The sequence below is a fragment of the Microtus ochrogaster genome, chromosome 19 (genome assembly GCF_000317375.1).
Source record: "Microtus ochrogaster isolate Prairie Vole_2 chromosome 19, MicOch1.0, whole genome shotgun sequence".
NCBI classification, from domain to species: Eukaryota; Metazoa; Chordata; class Mammalia; order Rodentia; family Cricetidae; genus Microtus; species Microtus ochrogaster.
The window spans coordinates 41,421,790-41,437,818 of NC_022021.1; the positions used below are offsets into that span (position 1 = coordinate 41,421,790).

General features: G+C 44.4%; 1 protein-coding gene across 1 annotated transcript in view; it reads left to right on the forward strand.

The window, feature by feature from the left end:
- LOC113457158 (unconventional myosin-X-like) overlaps positions 1 to 16,029 on the forward strand; it is a 136,687-nt gene that overhangs the window by 79,045 nt on the left and 41,613 nt on the right. The window contains exon 3 of the mRNA XM_026783711.1: positions 11,595 to 11,753. Within this exon, the coding sequence (XP_026639512.1) occupies positions 11,595 to 11,753 (159 nt within the window). The remainder of the gene's footprint in view (positions 1 to 11,594; positions 11,754 to 16,029) is intronic.

Here is a 16,029-nt window from a genome sequence, read left to right on the forward strand (position 1 = left end):
CACCAAAATTAGTCTCATATGAGCCTCTATGATTGAGTTCTTTTTGTCTAGTAACCACATACTGTCCGAATCGATCAGCAGAAAAGATCATGGCCGTCCCCTAGTGAGGGGAACTTAAGCTAGTGTATGTTTAAAAAAAAAAAAAAAAAAAAAACCTTCCAAGTCTCTAGCTCTCTGGAGTCAGGGCTAATGAGGCCCTACAAAGACCGTAGACTTTATATTAGACACACTGACAAAGCTAATTAATGAGAAACTGCATGAGAAAAGTTGGCGTAGAAATCAGCTTCCATTGTTAAGAGTTCAAATGGAACTGAGTTTTGCCTAAGGAGCCCGACTTAGTCATTGGTGTCCTGCCCGTAAAGCCGGTTTCATTTGATGGTTTGTGGAGCCTGTGAGATGGTCTGCCTTTTCCATCTGGGAGAAACGGCAAAAGTTAAACATTTGCAAATGAAAGTTTATCTCTAGCTTGGCTATTTGATGCATGGCCGTGCATAATATACAGGGTATTACATTTGTGCCTACAGATTTTGGTGTTCTTAAGTAAAAGATGCTTAGGATTTTGAAAGTCTAGAGACCCTGCCATGGAATTTTAGCCTACTTAACAGAATTGTCACTTGGCTAGTAACGTGTTCTGACCTTTGTACAGAAATGCTGTATCTATTTTAATGGCCTTAGCTCAACTCACAAAATAATTTGTACACTATCTCAGCTCTTCCATATAGTAAATAGGATTTTAACAGCTTCAGCATTGAACTCACCTGTAAGTTCAGTATGGATGGAGATTGACTGTTCTCTTTGTCTGAAGTAGTCTTTGGGATTATATCAGTGGCATCTGAATATTTAGATCCTTACTTTGAGTTGCTCTCTCTATATTGACTTGACACTTGGTGAAGACTATTATTTTAAGATCTGGCTTTACAGCGTGCCTCTTATTGTCGTCTACTTATGTTTTCAGCATCCGTGTTGAAGACACATATGTCTTCATGTGTCATAGTGTGCCAGTGGCAGCCACACTTCTGGCTGAGTACTAAAAATAATGATTCTTTTCAAGAGGCCCACCTCGCAAAGAAGGGACCCCGTGTTGCCTCTGTTGTAACACAGGGCAGAATATCAGTGGTTGGATAGATGGGCTCTCATGGGCTGGTCTACACTGATGAGTAGCAAACCTGCCAGGAGATTGTCGAAGCGGCATTTAACCCTCTCCATTCTCATTTGTACAAGGCTGCTTGTCTTTTGCTTAGTCCCACTTGTGTCTCTGTTGTTCTAACTGCCTATCCTTTCTCCAGCCCCCCTTTAATTAAGTTTTCCTTTGATATAAAGCCGATTTCACAGAATTTGCCTCTTAGAATTTATAGTCCAGTGGGTTTTTAATCTCCAGAGTTATGTAGTCATCAGCACAAGCAATTTTATAAAATTTCTAAAACTTTAAAAAATTAGGTCTCGGGGCTGGAAAGATGGCTCAGAGGTTAAGAGCACTGAGTGCTCTTCCAGAGGTCCTGAGTTCAGTTCCCAGCAACCACATGATGGCTCACCATCATCTGTAATGAGACCTGGTACCCTCTTCTGGCCTTCAGGCATACATGGAAGCCAAATGTTGTATACATAATAAATCTTTAAAAAACAACAATAAAAAGGTCTGTGTGTGGATGCACACACATGCAAGCAGCTAGAAGACATCCAAGCCCCTGAAGCTGGAGTTACAGTTGGTGAGAGCTGCCCAACAGGGATGCTGATAACTGAATTTGGGTCCTCTGCAACAATAATGTGTGCTCTTAACCTCTGAGCCATCTTCCCAACCCCAAGTGTTAGGACATTTTTACTATGTGGAGCAGTCAGTCCCCAGTCCTTTCCCCGGAGCCTGGCAGTCCTGTCTGTTCTTTCTTTCTCTGAATTCACTGTTGAGACATTTCAGACACCTGGAATCTTACAATACATGGCAGTTTCTCTGTGTCTTCCTCCAGGTTTCTTAGTGTTTTCAGGGCTCATTATTCTATGGTATAAAGGACAGGTGTCAGTCTGTCCTTCTTCACAGCTGAGTGACATTCCATTGTGCCACAGTTAGGTTTTTTCTACCTTTTTGGAAACAATTTGGAATGACTGTTTCTTTTATGTGAATGTTTGTTCAGGGTGTCTGTTCTTGAAGTGGACTTGCCAGGTCATGGCAACTCTGCTTGGTTTTTTTTTTTTTTCAGAACTGCCAAACTGCTTTCCAAAGCATCTGTACCTTTGCATGTTCCCACAAACCATGTATCAACCCACATGGTTTTCAAAGACATATACACAACTGTCAAGAGATTAGGAAAACAGAGAATTTCATTTCATTTGCTTTGGCTTCTGAGGTAAAGTCTTGTCATAGTGCAGGTTTGGCTCAGCGTCCCAGCCGTTGATGCTGGTATTGTAGGCTGTACCACCAAGTGTGGCTGAGACTTTATTTCTAATCCCAAGGAAACGGGCTGCTCTGAGTGTGACGCAGTGTCTCCTCTTCCTTCCAGAGCATGGTGGTGGTGGCCGCATCCTCTGGTACAGTTTTGTTATTACATTTTTTCCTCATCTCCACCTGGACACATTTTCGTGTGTGTGTGTGTGTGTGTGTGTGTGGCCTCTGCGGTGCTGGTGTTGGTCTTGTCTTTGCCTCTGTGATGAGATAAAGATAGAGCAGCGCAGGGCAAGGCTGAGGAGCAGGGACAGAACACTGCCCGGACAGGTGTTACAAGGGAAGCAGGGAAGCAGGAGAACAGGTGTATGATAGCCAGCTGTGTTTGCAACAGAGAGGGAGGAGGAGGGGCTCTCTCTGGGGCTGTGGACCAATGAGCGCACACTCCTCTTCTATACTATATTTGACCCTTTCATCACAAAACCCAAATGTGAAGATGTGTGGCTGGAAAGGTACCATCCGGAAGGAAGGAAGGCCAGTGGGGATGGAGGCTGTGTACGTAAAGAAGGATGATGTCGACAAGCACAGCCACTCTCATCCCTTTTAACCTCAGCCCTGCGGGAGGCTTTACTTAGGTTTCCTCTAGGTTCTCTCACCGGACACTCCGGCTATTAGTCTTTTATATATATATATATATATATATATATATATATATATATATATATTATATATAAAAATATTGTATTTTATGTATACAATATTCTGTCTGTGTGTATGCCTGCAGGCCAGAAGAGGGCACCAGACCCCATTACAGATGGCTGTGAGCCACCATGTGGTTGCTGGGAATTGAACTCAGGACCTTTGGAAGAGCAGGCAATGCTCTTAACCTCTGAGCCATCTCTCCAGCTCCCCGGCTATTAGTCTTTGACCCCTATTCCCAACACAGAATGCACAAGGGTTTTCTCTCTTTGTTTCTATAGACAGGGACAGACATTGCCTGCCTCTGCCTCTTGACTGCTAGGATTAAAGGTGTGCGCCACTGCATAAGGCTTTTCAAACAGCAGTTTCCTGCCCAGGGGAAGAATCTTTTTGAGACAGGGTCTATGTAGCTCTGGCTGTCCTGAAACTCTGTAGACCATGCTGGACTCAAACTCACAGAGATCCACCTGCCTCTGCCTTTGAGTGCTGGGAGTACAGGTGTGGACCAGTACACTCTTGAACAGTCTCTTCAACCCTCTGATTTTGCTCATGCTACAGATACCAAGAAAGCTGTCTCAGCTCATGATGCTCACTTTTCTTTCTGTTGCTTTCGTTTGCTGAGACAGGGTTTCTCTATGTATCCTTGACTCCCCTGGAACTCTCAGTGTAGACCACACTGGCCTCGAACTCAGAAATCTACCTGCTTCTTCCACCCAAATGCTGGGATTAAGGCATGTGCAATCATGTCTGGCTTAACTTTTCTTGTGTTATTAAAAATGCTTCTCTTTTAAGAGGACTTCACTTTAATGGTCTTTGGCCCCCTGCCCCCTAACCACTCCCCACTGCCCTTTCTTCCTCCTTTCTGTGGGTCCATGTAGTGTTTTCTTGATCTTTCTATAGGTGCCCTAGACAGTGGGGCAGGGCCAGTTCACGGGGATATTGTGGAAAGAGGGAATCATCTCAAATTCCATGTTCTTCTGCTTTGTTTCTGGCCTTGCGAGCTTTTAGTTTTTGTGCCATGAGTTTGAGCCAAGTGAACCTGCAGCCCCTCTCTGTACATACTTTAACAAACAAAACAGCCAAAAATGATTTGTGGGTTTTGTCTAGAATCTGGAATCAATCTGACTCTGTTTTCCCTCTAGATTCTTACAGACCTCTCGAGTTGTCTTTGCCTTGCACTTAGAAACATGCCCCTTTGACAAGGGAGCTTAAGAAAAAGCAGAGTGTATGGGCAGAGACTGCTCTGTTTTTTTCCGGATGTCCAGACCTGAATAATCACACAGAAACTGTATTAATTACAGCACTGTTTGGCCTATTTGCTCAGGCTTCTTATTAACTAACTCTTACATCTTAAATTAACCCATTACTATTCCTCTGTGCATGAGACTGTGGCTTACCAGATAGGTTCTGTTCTGGTGTCTGTCTCCTTTGGCAGTTGCATGGCATCTCTCTGACTCTGCCTACTCTATCTTTTCCAGCCTGGCTATATTCTGCTCTGCTATAGGCCGGAGCAGCTTTTAATAAAACATATTCATAGCATACAGAGGGGAATTCCACTTCAAGAGTATTTAAAGTAGAATTCAGAAAAGTGATTTTGACTGGTTTAAAACTCCAGACTTGGGACAAAGAGATGGCTCAGCAATTAAGAGCACTGGTCCCTCTCCTAGAGGTCCTGGATTCAGTCCTTAGCACCCAATATGGCAGCTCACACCTGTCTATATAACTCCAACTTTTTGGGATCTGACACTGTCACATAGACACATATGCAGACAAAACAACAATGTTCATAAAATAAAAATAAATAAATTCATTAAAAAACAACAGAATAAAACAAAACCTCTGCCTTATGGGGAATCTGCTCAGATGTACCCTTTTCCCTTAATTACCAAGCAACCACATGGCTGTCTTAATTTTTTGACCTATTTCACTTATTTATGTGTCTCTCTGTGTGTGGGTGCCCATGGGGGCCAGAAGAGGGCATCAGGTCACCTGGAGCTAGAGTTACAGGTGGCTGTGAGCCACCCAATGAGGACAGCAAGAACTGAGCCTGGGTCCTCTCTGCAAGAGCATCAAGTGCTCTTAACCCCCAGGTCATCCTCCAGCCTCCACCTCTGCCCTGCTCCCCAGTTCAAGGCAAGCAGTGGCGGAAGAATGATCCACAGCTCAGCCTCTGGAGTCCGGTTTGGACATCAAATGCCAGTCCTCATAACATGACCACAGGGCCGGCCAGTGATGGGCAGCTGGCATTCTTCCCTTTAGCAGGCAGTTACTAAGTAACCAGTGTGGCATTGGATGAAGAGCCAGGGTGTTCCCGCATATTCCAGCCAGGGATGGGTCCAGCTCCAGGGCCTGACTGCCCTGGCCACCACACATTCATCCTGCCCCATTTCCCACTGTGTTTTAGGCTGCCCTAGATTGTCATCCTTTGCCCCTGAACTGCAAGCCTTGTTATCCCCATTACCAGACAGAGAAAAGAAAGGTCAGAAATGACTCTCGGGTGGTGAGTGTCACATGAGGCTTTTGTTTGGGTGTTGGACCTGGCAGGGATGGAGGGCAGGGCCTGGCAGGAAAGGAAGGTCCGAAGTCCCATTTCAATGGGATGGTTGCTTTGCTTTAGCTGGTGATGGACTGGCACCTTAGGAAATTCAGGCTTTAACTTGGAAACCACTGGAGCAGTCTGTGAGGAACGTCAGCCTGGGAATGGTAGCCATCAGATTACATTCCTTAGAGTCATCACTTGGTCAACTCAAACTTCCTGCTTCCTGGGGTACCCAGGACTCTGACCCCTCTGTGACCACACTCTATTCTTACACCAGGGTTCAGGCTTCTGATGACCCCTGGGTCACAGACTATGGAGAGACTGGGAATGAAAGTGACCACTGCTGAGCCACCGAAGCTCCCGTGGAGTTCAGTACAGCCAACGTCCCTCTGGCTCGCACTGAAGCAGTCCCTGTTTCAAAGGAGAAAAGATATTAGAGGCTTCTGTGTGGGTCAATACCAGTCAATGCTGCCTCTGAAAATACGCTTAGATCATTGTGAGAAACAGGGGTGCTAAACTGTTGCGAACATGCCACTAAAAACACAGCACAAGGCTCTATGGACGTATGTATGGATGGATTTTACATATGTGGGGCAGCAGATGGGTTCTGGTAGGCTCAGTTCTGTCCCCAGGCTTGCAAGGTAGACATGGTGGCTAGTAAGGCTGAGTGATTTAGGTCATCAGGTTTCTGGCCTGAAGTGGGGTGTGGGGCAAAGGAGTCATCCCTGAGAAAGGAGTAAGTAAGTCCACATGGGCGCCGAAGAGCTCTGACTGGGCCTTTGGGGATCTGGGTTTATGGGTGTGTGCCACCACAACCAGATTTAGCTTCTTTATAATTAAACTTTTTTTTTGATGTAAGTGTACATCCACACTCGTTTGTAAGCAATTACAGAGAAAGCTCCCAGGAGCCATGGGTCCAGTCTCCTCCCCGAGGAGAACTGAACTGACCCTGGTAACTGGGCACAGCAGGACACTGAGACCCGGAGGCAAGACATCTACCCGGCAACCCCTTAGCTGCCCTTTACTGTCAGCTCATTGCCCTGCTATGTCCTTCCTTAAGCTCTGGAAGCCCACTCTGCTCTTTGTGCTGCCGAATGCTGTCATTTCAAGAGTATAAAAGAAGTAGAATCGCACAGCAAGGCTTATTCCACTGCTGCCTGCTGGCAGCTTTGGCTATCATGAGTACAGCTGTCGTGAGCATTTATGTGTGAGTTTTCTGTGCAAGCAGAAGTTTTCATTTATCTAGAATCAGTGCCCAACTTGCTGGGGAGTATGCGTGCTTTTAAAAGGTAAACTTATTATTGTAGTGTGTAGGTGTGGCGTCCAGGTGCACCATGGGTTTGTTTTAGAATAGTCCTGGAATAAGAAAAGCATTATCACCCTGCAATCTTTTCCGTCACACTCAATTCTTCAGTGTGAGGAGACTGGCCACAGGGGGCTGCATGCATTCCCTTTCCCAATAGCTGGCCTACATGGCAGTATAAGCAATAAGGAGGGTTTATAATACTTCATGGCTGATTCTTTGCCAGGTACATTCTCTTAAAAATGATTAGGAATTTCCTTTATGGATGTTAAGTAATGTAGTTCAGTACTCGAGAGAGATGGAAGTCCCCAGGATCACAATCAGGTCCTCGAGCCCGGCAGCAAGCATTTTCTCTGGCTGATTGCTGACCCTGTTTTGTGTTTATTGGTCTCACCAGCTTCTCCATGGTATTTGCTTTATGGATGTAACTCAGTTTTTTTTCTGACTTCTTTTAGAAAATTATCTGATTATTATATCGTGCTCCTCCTTTTCAGAAACAGTTCTGGAAGGAAAGGTCTTGTAAAAAGGACTATATCATTTTGACTTACAAAATTTCTTAATGTTTAGAAAGAATCTTGAAAAACCAATACCTGGTTCATTGATGTATATTAAAATGGCTTCTGATATAGTTCAAGAGATGCCATGGGCCTGAGAGATGGCTCAGTCAGCCTGTTGCATAAACATGAGGACCTGAGTTTGGATCCCAGGCCCTCACTGAAAGGTTGTACATGGTGACTTGTGTCTGTAACTCCATCGCTCTGGTCAGACAGACAAGACAGATCCTAAGGCTTGCTTGGCTAGTCTAGACAATCGCTGACCTCCAGGGTTAGAGAGGAAGAACATATAAGAAAGGTAGGGAAGAGTGGAAGACACACTGAAGCCATCCTCTCATGTCCCACATGCATGTGGACCCACACGCATGCACACACACAGTAAAGAACTTCTTGAATGATATGGAGGGTCAGTCACTGGTCTTTTGAAATCCTCCCAAATTAAGTCAGGTGTTTACTGATCCAGCAACGCATTCAGACATCACAATGCAAGGAGTAGGCTCTGTCCCTCACCCCCACGGGGGTTTCTTTTATATTTGCCTACTGGTTAGGCTGTCCCAAAACGTATGACATGAAATAACTCTCTTTTACATGTCATGGTATATATTTTCTCTGCTCCCTTGTGCCTTTGAAGACATCAGTGATACTGTATATTTATTTGTATTAGTTACTTTTCTCAAGAAGCAACTTAAGAGTTGAGGGTTTGTTTTTGGCCTGCTCTACTGGGGTAGTTAGGTCCATCACAGAAGGGACGTTACAATGGAAGAAGCATGATGTCATACTGCAACTGCCGTCAGGAAGCAGAGAGACATGAATTCTGCCTCCCAGATCCTTTTCTCCTTATGCAGTCTAGAACGCAAGCCCAGGGAGTGTGTGCCTCCCCTTTACAGTGAGTCTTCCCACCGCGGTTCACCATGTGGAAATAAATAACATGAGAACCTTACAGTGGTCTGTCCCATAGGTGATTCTGCATCGCGTAGACCTGGTACTGCATACCAGCCAATCAGCCTTGTGAATTTGTTGACTTCACTTGAGTGGGGTATGAGATCTGTCCCCACTGCCTTTACACACCAGAAAAAGAAAATCTTTGAAAGGATTTTCTGAATTTCTAAGTTTATCCGGCTGATCTGTGGCCAATCCTATTCTAGGATCCTTACCAGTGATAATCCATTTCCTGATAGGCAGTGAACCTCACCTTTCCCTCCAAGGTACATTCTGGACCACTCCACTTCTTTCCTTGGAAATGCTCATGGCTTTAAGCATCTGCTACACTCTGCCTCAACAAATGATCTATGTATTCCCGGCTTCTTTTAGTCCCATCACAGTTATGGCCCTCTGTGATTCTCTTATCCTGAGGTCATGAAAAAGAATAGTTCACATCCTCTTGATTTTCCCACTCCTGGGCTGGGCATGTGCCTGTGTTCTGTCTGCCACTGGCTGCTGGCATTATGAGGAAGGCAGTGGTAGGGGCTCTATGAATAATTTGAGACCATTTGTTTTTTTTTAGATTTTTACTTTGGTTTTTGGTTTTTGCTTTTCCCTGAGATTCTGCCTAGCTCTTCTTTCTTATATGGGCTCCTGCATTGCCTTGCTTTTCCCAATAAAATGGAAAAAAAGGATAAGGAAATATTTATATTTGACATGAAAATATAGTCAATAAATACGTATATAAGTATACATATTTGTGACTATTAAAAAGTACATTATTTCTAGAAAGCAAAATCAATATAACACAAAATTTTAATATTTAAATGATGTTCTGTCTTCAGATTCTGGGATGGGTGCTTAGCGCACGCATAGTGACGAGCTTTAGGGAAATGGTGTTGGCACTGGACAGGAGCTGATGCTGGTTGGGTATGAGATCTGGGGTGGGAACTGGTTGTGCTGACTTTGAGGCTGTCCCCTTTCCTGAAAGAGCTTTGGAGGTGACTTGTATTGACCTCAGGGGTGTTCTGAGGCCACAGAGTCTGGAGCAGTTTCTCGGGACTTGAAGTTCTGAAGACAAGGCCTCCTGAAAGACAACACAAGACCTTCCAGTCCGCTCCTCAGCTGAGAAGAGTTGACCAGGCTAGGCAAGTTGTGCCTTCACCTCCTCAGCCCTCTCTGTGGAGTATGCTGTCCTCCCGGGGTGTTTCGGGAACACCTGCTTGAACTGGCATCCCGGAGGAAAGCAGGCTAGCAGAGGTCAGAAGGCTTGTCTAGTTTGCGCCTAGTCGACATCCATTGCCCGTCCATGTCCTTGGTGGTTTTGACTCAGGCATGTGTTTCTTGTGCCATTACCTACACAGCTGTTTTGCTGGATGTGACTCACCCCACCCACACTCCCTCAGCAGCCCCAGGTCTCTGTCCAGCTCATGGTGTTTTGGTGGCCGGGTGAGCCCCTCCACCACCTGAGGTAGGTCTGTCAAACAGCATCTGGGGAGGGTGGTTCTTTCTTGGGAGGGAAGGGTGTGTCTCTATGCTGGCCTGGGGAAGTTTCTCAGGGCTGGTTTGGACCGACTTTTGTGGTAGGTCTGGCTTAAGTACCACTATGGAAGTTTATTTTTTCTCTAGAAAAATAAAACATGCCATTTGTACCGAAACCATTTGGTTGGCATTTTTGTAGTTCTCAGTGTGTCATTCCCTTTTGTAGGAATGTGCTATTTGTTGCAGTGTAGACAGCTGGTTGATATTAAATTTAAAATCCTGAATCAAAAACTTCTTCAGACATGGCAGAAAGGGCTTTGTGTGCAGGCATATGCACGTGTGTACGTGTGAAGGCTATGAGTTCCTCATGCTATTTATATTCTTTTTCAAAGAACCTTTTGGCAGTTTTGTTTTATTTAAAGGAAGCTTGCATGGCTTAAAAACTATTAACTAGACGCTAGTAGGGGTGAGAAAGCAGCTGAGGGGTAGGAGCACTTGCCAGACCTTGCGTTTGATTCCCTGTACTGCAAAACCAAACCCAAACTATGAACGCACAATTGAAGATTCTGACTCCATGGGGAAATCCGTTTTATTTGTACGTTTACATGTACAGCAGTCTGAACTTGGTCAACAAACAGAGCATAGCTTTCTGTGTTTAATTCTGTGGTCACTTACTAACAGAACACCAAGTGGCTTCAGAAATATGTGCTGATCCCAATAATGAGCCATAAGTATTTAGTGTCGCTTGACGTACATGCTAATATATATGTATATGTATGTATGTGTATGTATATATGTATGTATGTATCACTCCTTACCTTTGTCTGGAAGTATAAGGTGGATCATCCGATAAACAAAGAACACATGCATGTTACATTCCATGCTGGTTACATTTTCTAAATATTGATGTGACTGTGGCAGTCTTGTAGCAGATGGGGGGAATATTTACTTGGTTAACAATCAGTATAACAATATAACTTAAATCAAAGAACTTTGCTGTGAAACTTTGAAGCTACCAAGTGATTCAGAGTAAAACTGTAGGGAGGCCACATTTCTGTCTAAAGAAACAAAACAAAACTGGTCATTTTAAAAAAAAGAAGTTTTGTGGGCGCTGTTGGCACCCATCACTTGGAAGGCAGAGGCAGGCAGATCCCTATGAGTTTGCGGCCAATCTAATCTACAGAGTGAGTTCCAGAATAGCCAGGGATATGCAAAGAAACCTTGTCTTGAAAAGAAAAGGGTTTTAGATTTATGTTTTTATTTTAATTGAGTATTTTGCCTCCCTGTGTGTATGTGCCCCACCTGGTACCCTTGGAGTTCAGAAGAGGGCATCAGATCACCTAGAACAAGAGTTACGGTTGGTTAGAAGTGTCTGTGTGGGTTCTGGGCTCTGAACTTGGGTCCTCCACAAGAAGTGTTTGTAACCATTGAGCCGTTTCTCCAGCTCATGTGAGTTCCCTGATTTATATCAATTAAAAAACTGTGTAAAAAGTGAATTATGAATTTAAAGTTTCTGTGAGTCCAAGGATGATTGATTATAACTTTACTCCAGCAGCTGTCAAAATAGTTTCTTCCTTAGAAAATGTATAGATGCCATAAAAAAATTAAAAAAAAATACACTTCTAACACTTAGACTGTTGTACTGAGATTGTTTCCCCGGTCTGGGCACTTGCACAGAGTCATCTACTGGAGACTAAACAGTGAATTTGTTCCTGCCCTCAGGTGTTCACCTACAAGCAGAGCACAATCACCCACCAAAAGGTGACGGCGATGCACCCCATGAATGAGGAGGGCGTGGACGACATGGCCTCCCTGAACGAGCTCCATGGAGGCTCCATCATGTACAACTTATACCAGCGGTACAAGAGGAATCAAATATACGTAAGTTCCACCTGCACTTCCATGGAGTAACAGGGGTAGCTCAGTGTGCTTGCCCAACCTTCGTGAGCCCTAGTATCCATCCCCAGCACTCCACCCCCATAAAAAGAAGCCCCTCAACTTGTAGTGCGTTTTTTCTTTTTTATTTTATTTTATTTTATTTTTGGTTTTTCGAGACAGGGTTTCTCTGTGGCTTTGGAGCCTGTCATGGAACTAGCTCTGTAGACCAGGCTGGTCACAGAGATCCGCCTGCCTCTGCCTCCCGAGTGCTGGGATTAAAGGCGTGCGCCACCATTGCCTGGCCCTGTAGTGGGTTTTTTTTTTTAACTTTCAAAGAATATTCCCTGACCTTTGAGCGCCTCTTATTAATTTCTGAAAAGTTGTGTTTTCTAAAGTTTTGCCAAGTTAGGAACTTGAGAGAGAAAAAAACAGGTCCTCTGCAGTTTGAGATGGCTCACCCTCCTGCGTCTTGTGAAGCCACACATTGTGTCTTGTTGCTGAGTGTTCTTTTATGCAAAGAAATCATTTAGGATCCCTTGCCTTCCTCAATAAAGGACATGCCAGTACCCCATCAAAACTTCTTTATCATTCATTTGAATTTTTCTGGTTTTGTGAATTTTATGTAGCCATTTCTGCCTCTAGGGTCCATCCTAAGGGTGATTTTTGCCTTCATGGAAATTTACCTTTCTAAGTTGCAGGGTTCCTACTTCCTGCTTCCAGTGGAGAAATGCAGATATAAAACCTTCGTGTGCATTTTTCCATCATGAAATGGGATTAAACCTGTATTATAAGTAATATGGAATATAAGTATGAAAATAATATTTACAATTCGCCTTTCAGCTGCAGAGATGGTGCAGCCGTTAGAAGTGCATGCTGGTCTTCGAGAGGGCCTGATTTCAGTTCCTAGCATCTAGGTCAGTCAGCTCACATGACTGACTGCCTATAACTCCAGTCTCATGAAGACTGATGCCCTCTTCTGGACTCGGAGGGCATCTGCACACAGATGCACACATACTCAAATACAGAAGCATACATATACACATAATTAAAAATAAAGTTTGTGGGACCCCAAGTAGTGGAACCAGTATTTATCTCTAGTGCATGAACTGACTCTTTGGAGCCCATTCACTGTGGATGGATACCCTGCTCAGCCTAGATACAGGGGGGAGGACCTTGATCCTGCCTCAAATGACTTTATTAGTGAATGGGTGCCGCGCACCGTGCCCCCATGTCTGGGCTCAGTGCGCTATTACCCAGTTCTCGAGCTTCGGGCAAGGGGCTGGAGATTAAAATACACAGACACACACAGACAGAGACAGCAACATGGGTCATCCTTGAATTCCCCAAGAATGCCTCCTTTATTGTGTTCAGGGGCAGATTATATAGAGATAGCCATGCCCCAGCCAAACCCACCAGAAACCACTCTCCTGCCATCAGGAACTCCTGAAGGTCTCGAGCTCAGAGCAGCTGTTGGCACTCAGATCAGGGGATTACAAGAAATTCAGGATCTGGGGTCTCACTGCTTCCAGCAAATGGGGGGTGGGGTGGGGAGAAGGTGGGAGGAGTGGGGGAGAGAGGGAACTGGGATTGGTATGTAAAGTAGATTGTTTTAAAAATTAAAAATAATCTTAAGAAATTCATTCTATAATAACTTTTTGAAATTGAAATACAGATATTGTCCTGCGTCAAGATTAATGGTCTACATGTATTATCCCCTTTTCTGTCTGTTAGCAAGTTTTTAAAAAGTGAAAATGGAGACCATTGCTTATAAGTTTTTTTGTGTCAAATTCAATTTCATATAGTTTTCTTTGAGAACTAACATAATGATACTATTGAAATTCTTGGACTCAAAGTAATTTCTGTGCCATAGGAGTTTATGTTTAATGCTGCCAGTGTTTTTGGAATTATGGTTATTGTAATGATTTCGATCTCTGAATAGTGCTAGCAGAAGCTGTTTGGTCCTCATTGTCTGTGCTTAGGTGGAGGAGGGAGTGAGGTAGAGGAGAAACTAGACATAATTTAATGCTCGCTTTTCTTTAGTGTGAAGGAGACGTTGGACTTCTTTTTCACTGTGATAGTGTCATTTTTGTCAGCCTGGCCTGCTGTTTGATACACACTCTCAGACAGCCCTGCATAGAGGAACCCAGCTGCATCTCAGTCCCCTGACTGTGGCTCTTGCTGACCCCAAGTCTTCAGATTGCAGTGTGTTCCACATGCCCCTTTGAAAAGGTGGCATGTATGCAAGTTTGTGTAAACGTGGCCATGCCATTTCCGTTTTGCACATGCAGTGTGTGCGTCCACTCTTTGGCTGTCAGCAGCGAATTCACAGCCTAGGTTTTCTGATGACTTAGGTTGTCTTGGGTCAAAGAAGACGGGCCCGTCGCCTAGTAAGTGTATATTAAACATTTAAAAGGTAAATGCCATGCACATTAAAAAATAGCCTGTTCTAGCTGATGCTAGAACATAAAGCTTGATTTTTGCCAACTTTTTTATTGTGGTATGCCTCTTCAGTTATTTCTGAACTCATACTCTTCCGTCGTAAGAAAATAGATGGATATTCTTATTGCACGTTTTCAATAGATAAGAAAATAGGTCAGCTAGGAGAAGCAAAGCTATCCCAGGGCCTTTTTTACCCTCTTTTCTCTGTTCATTATAATAATGTTAAACTGATAGCTAAATTGCCCAATAACTCTTTGAATAAGATCTTGGTCCTCTTTTCTGACATGAAGTTCTCCATCTCTTTTGAGGGAAAAGTACATGATTTTTGTGCCCCGAACTTGCAGCTAAAATGAGCCAATTATGCCCCAGTGTGCTTTTTTTTGAGATGTGCTCGGCTGTATTATTGCCTATAGCGGGCACAGCATGACTCGGTCATTGCTGTACTGTTTGCGGGAGATACAGTCCCTCTGAAGTGGTCCAATGGAATCAAACTGCTCACTGTCAGAAGAGCCACCACTTCCCCTGAGTCCCAGCTCTGCACAATGCCTGTTTATACCTTAACACATTTAGGGGGATTCTTTGAATTTTGCTCAGGGTGTTGTTTTAATGTTCTCTTTCTGAATGAACACAATGCCATACCTGTGCTCAATCCAGACAGCTAATTTATCTGGTAACAGTGGGTAGGCGTGATGGATAAAAGCCGTCTCACAAGCTGGAAGAAAGGTGCCTGAGGGGCTACTCTGCTTTCTGGGGGCCCTAGGGGTGCCCACGTGCTGTTGTAGATGGAGTCTGTTCTTTACTCCTGACTGGCATCTGAAGGGAATCCCCAGCTTCTAGAGCCATTCATGTTCTGTTTCCCTTTCCTCTGGGCACACGGTTATACTCTCACCCCCCCCCCCACTGTTCATCTCCCTCTCCCATCTGTCTGTCTATCTCTGTCTCTCATGAGGAAAGTGACAGTTTTTAAGTCTCAGAACCAGGGAGTCAGAGACAGCTCAGTCAGTGAAGTACCTACCGCGTCAACACAAGGACCTGAGTCAGTGTGTGAATGTAAACAGCAGTGCTGGGTAGGAGAGCAGACAGAGGGGTCCCTGAGGAGTGACCCACAGCCAGCCCGACTGAATCCGTGATCTCTGGGTTCCCAAAGACAGAGTGAAAAGTGCTTTAGGAAGGCAGCTGACATCAACCTCTGGCCTCCCCTGTACATACACACATGACTCACACATAAATACACACCACACAATTTCTTTTATAAGATTAAAACAAATCAAACCGGCAGAAACCCCTGGTAATGTCCTAGCTGCATTCACAGTTGTTCGTACCTATGGAGTTCTGTCACTGTGGACATTTATAATCAGTTTCTGGGGGTGAGCGACTCTGTTTCTTTGGGGAGGAGCTGGTGTTCTGCCTTCCACTAATAAAAAAGGACTCTTCCTGCTGGGCCCCACTCAGGTGAATGTCCTGCCATGTGCTGTGGGACAATGGTCTGTACTCTGTCATTTGTATTTTAATAAAATGCTGATTGGCCAGTAGTCAGGCAGGACGTATAGGTGGGGCAACCAGGCAGGAAGTAGAGGTGAGGCAACAAGAACAGCAGAATTCTGGGAAGAGGAAAGATGCAGTCTGCAGTCATCACCCAGCTGCAGAGGAAGCAAGATGAGAATCCCTCGCTGATAAAGGTACAAAGCCACATGGCTAACACAGACAAGAATAATGAGTTAATGTAAGAATTAGTTAATAGGAATCCTGAGCTAATAGGTCAACCAGTTTATAATTAATGTAGACCTCTGTGTATTTCCTTGGGACGAACGTGTACCGGATCAGGCAGGACAGAAACCTC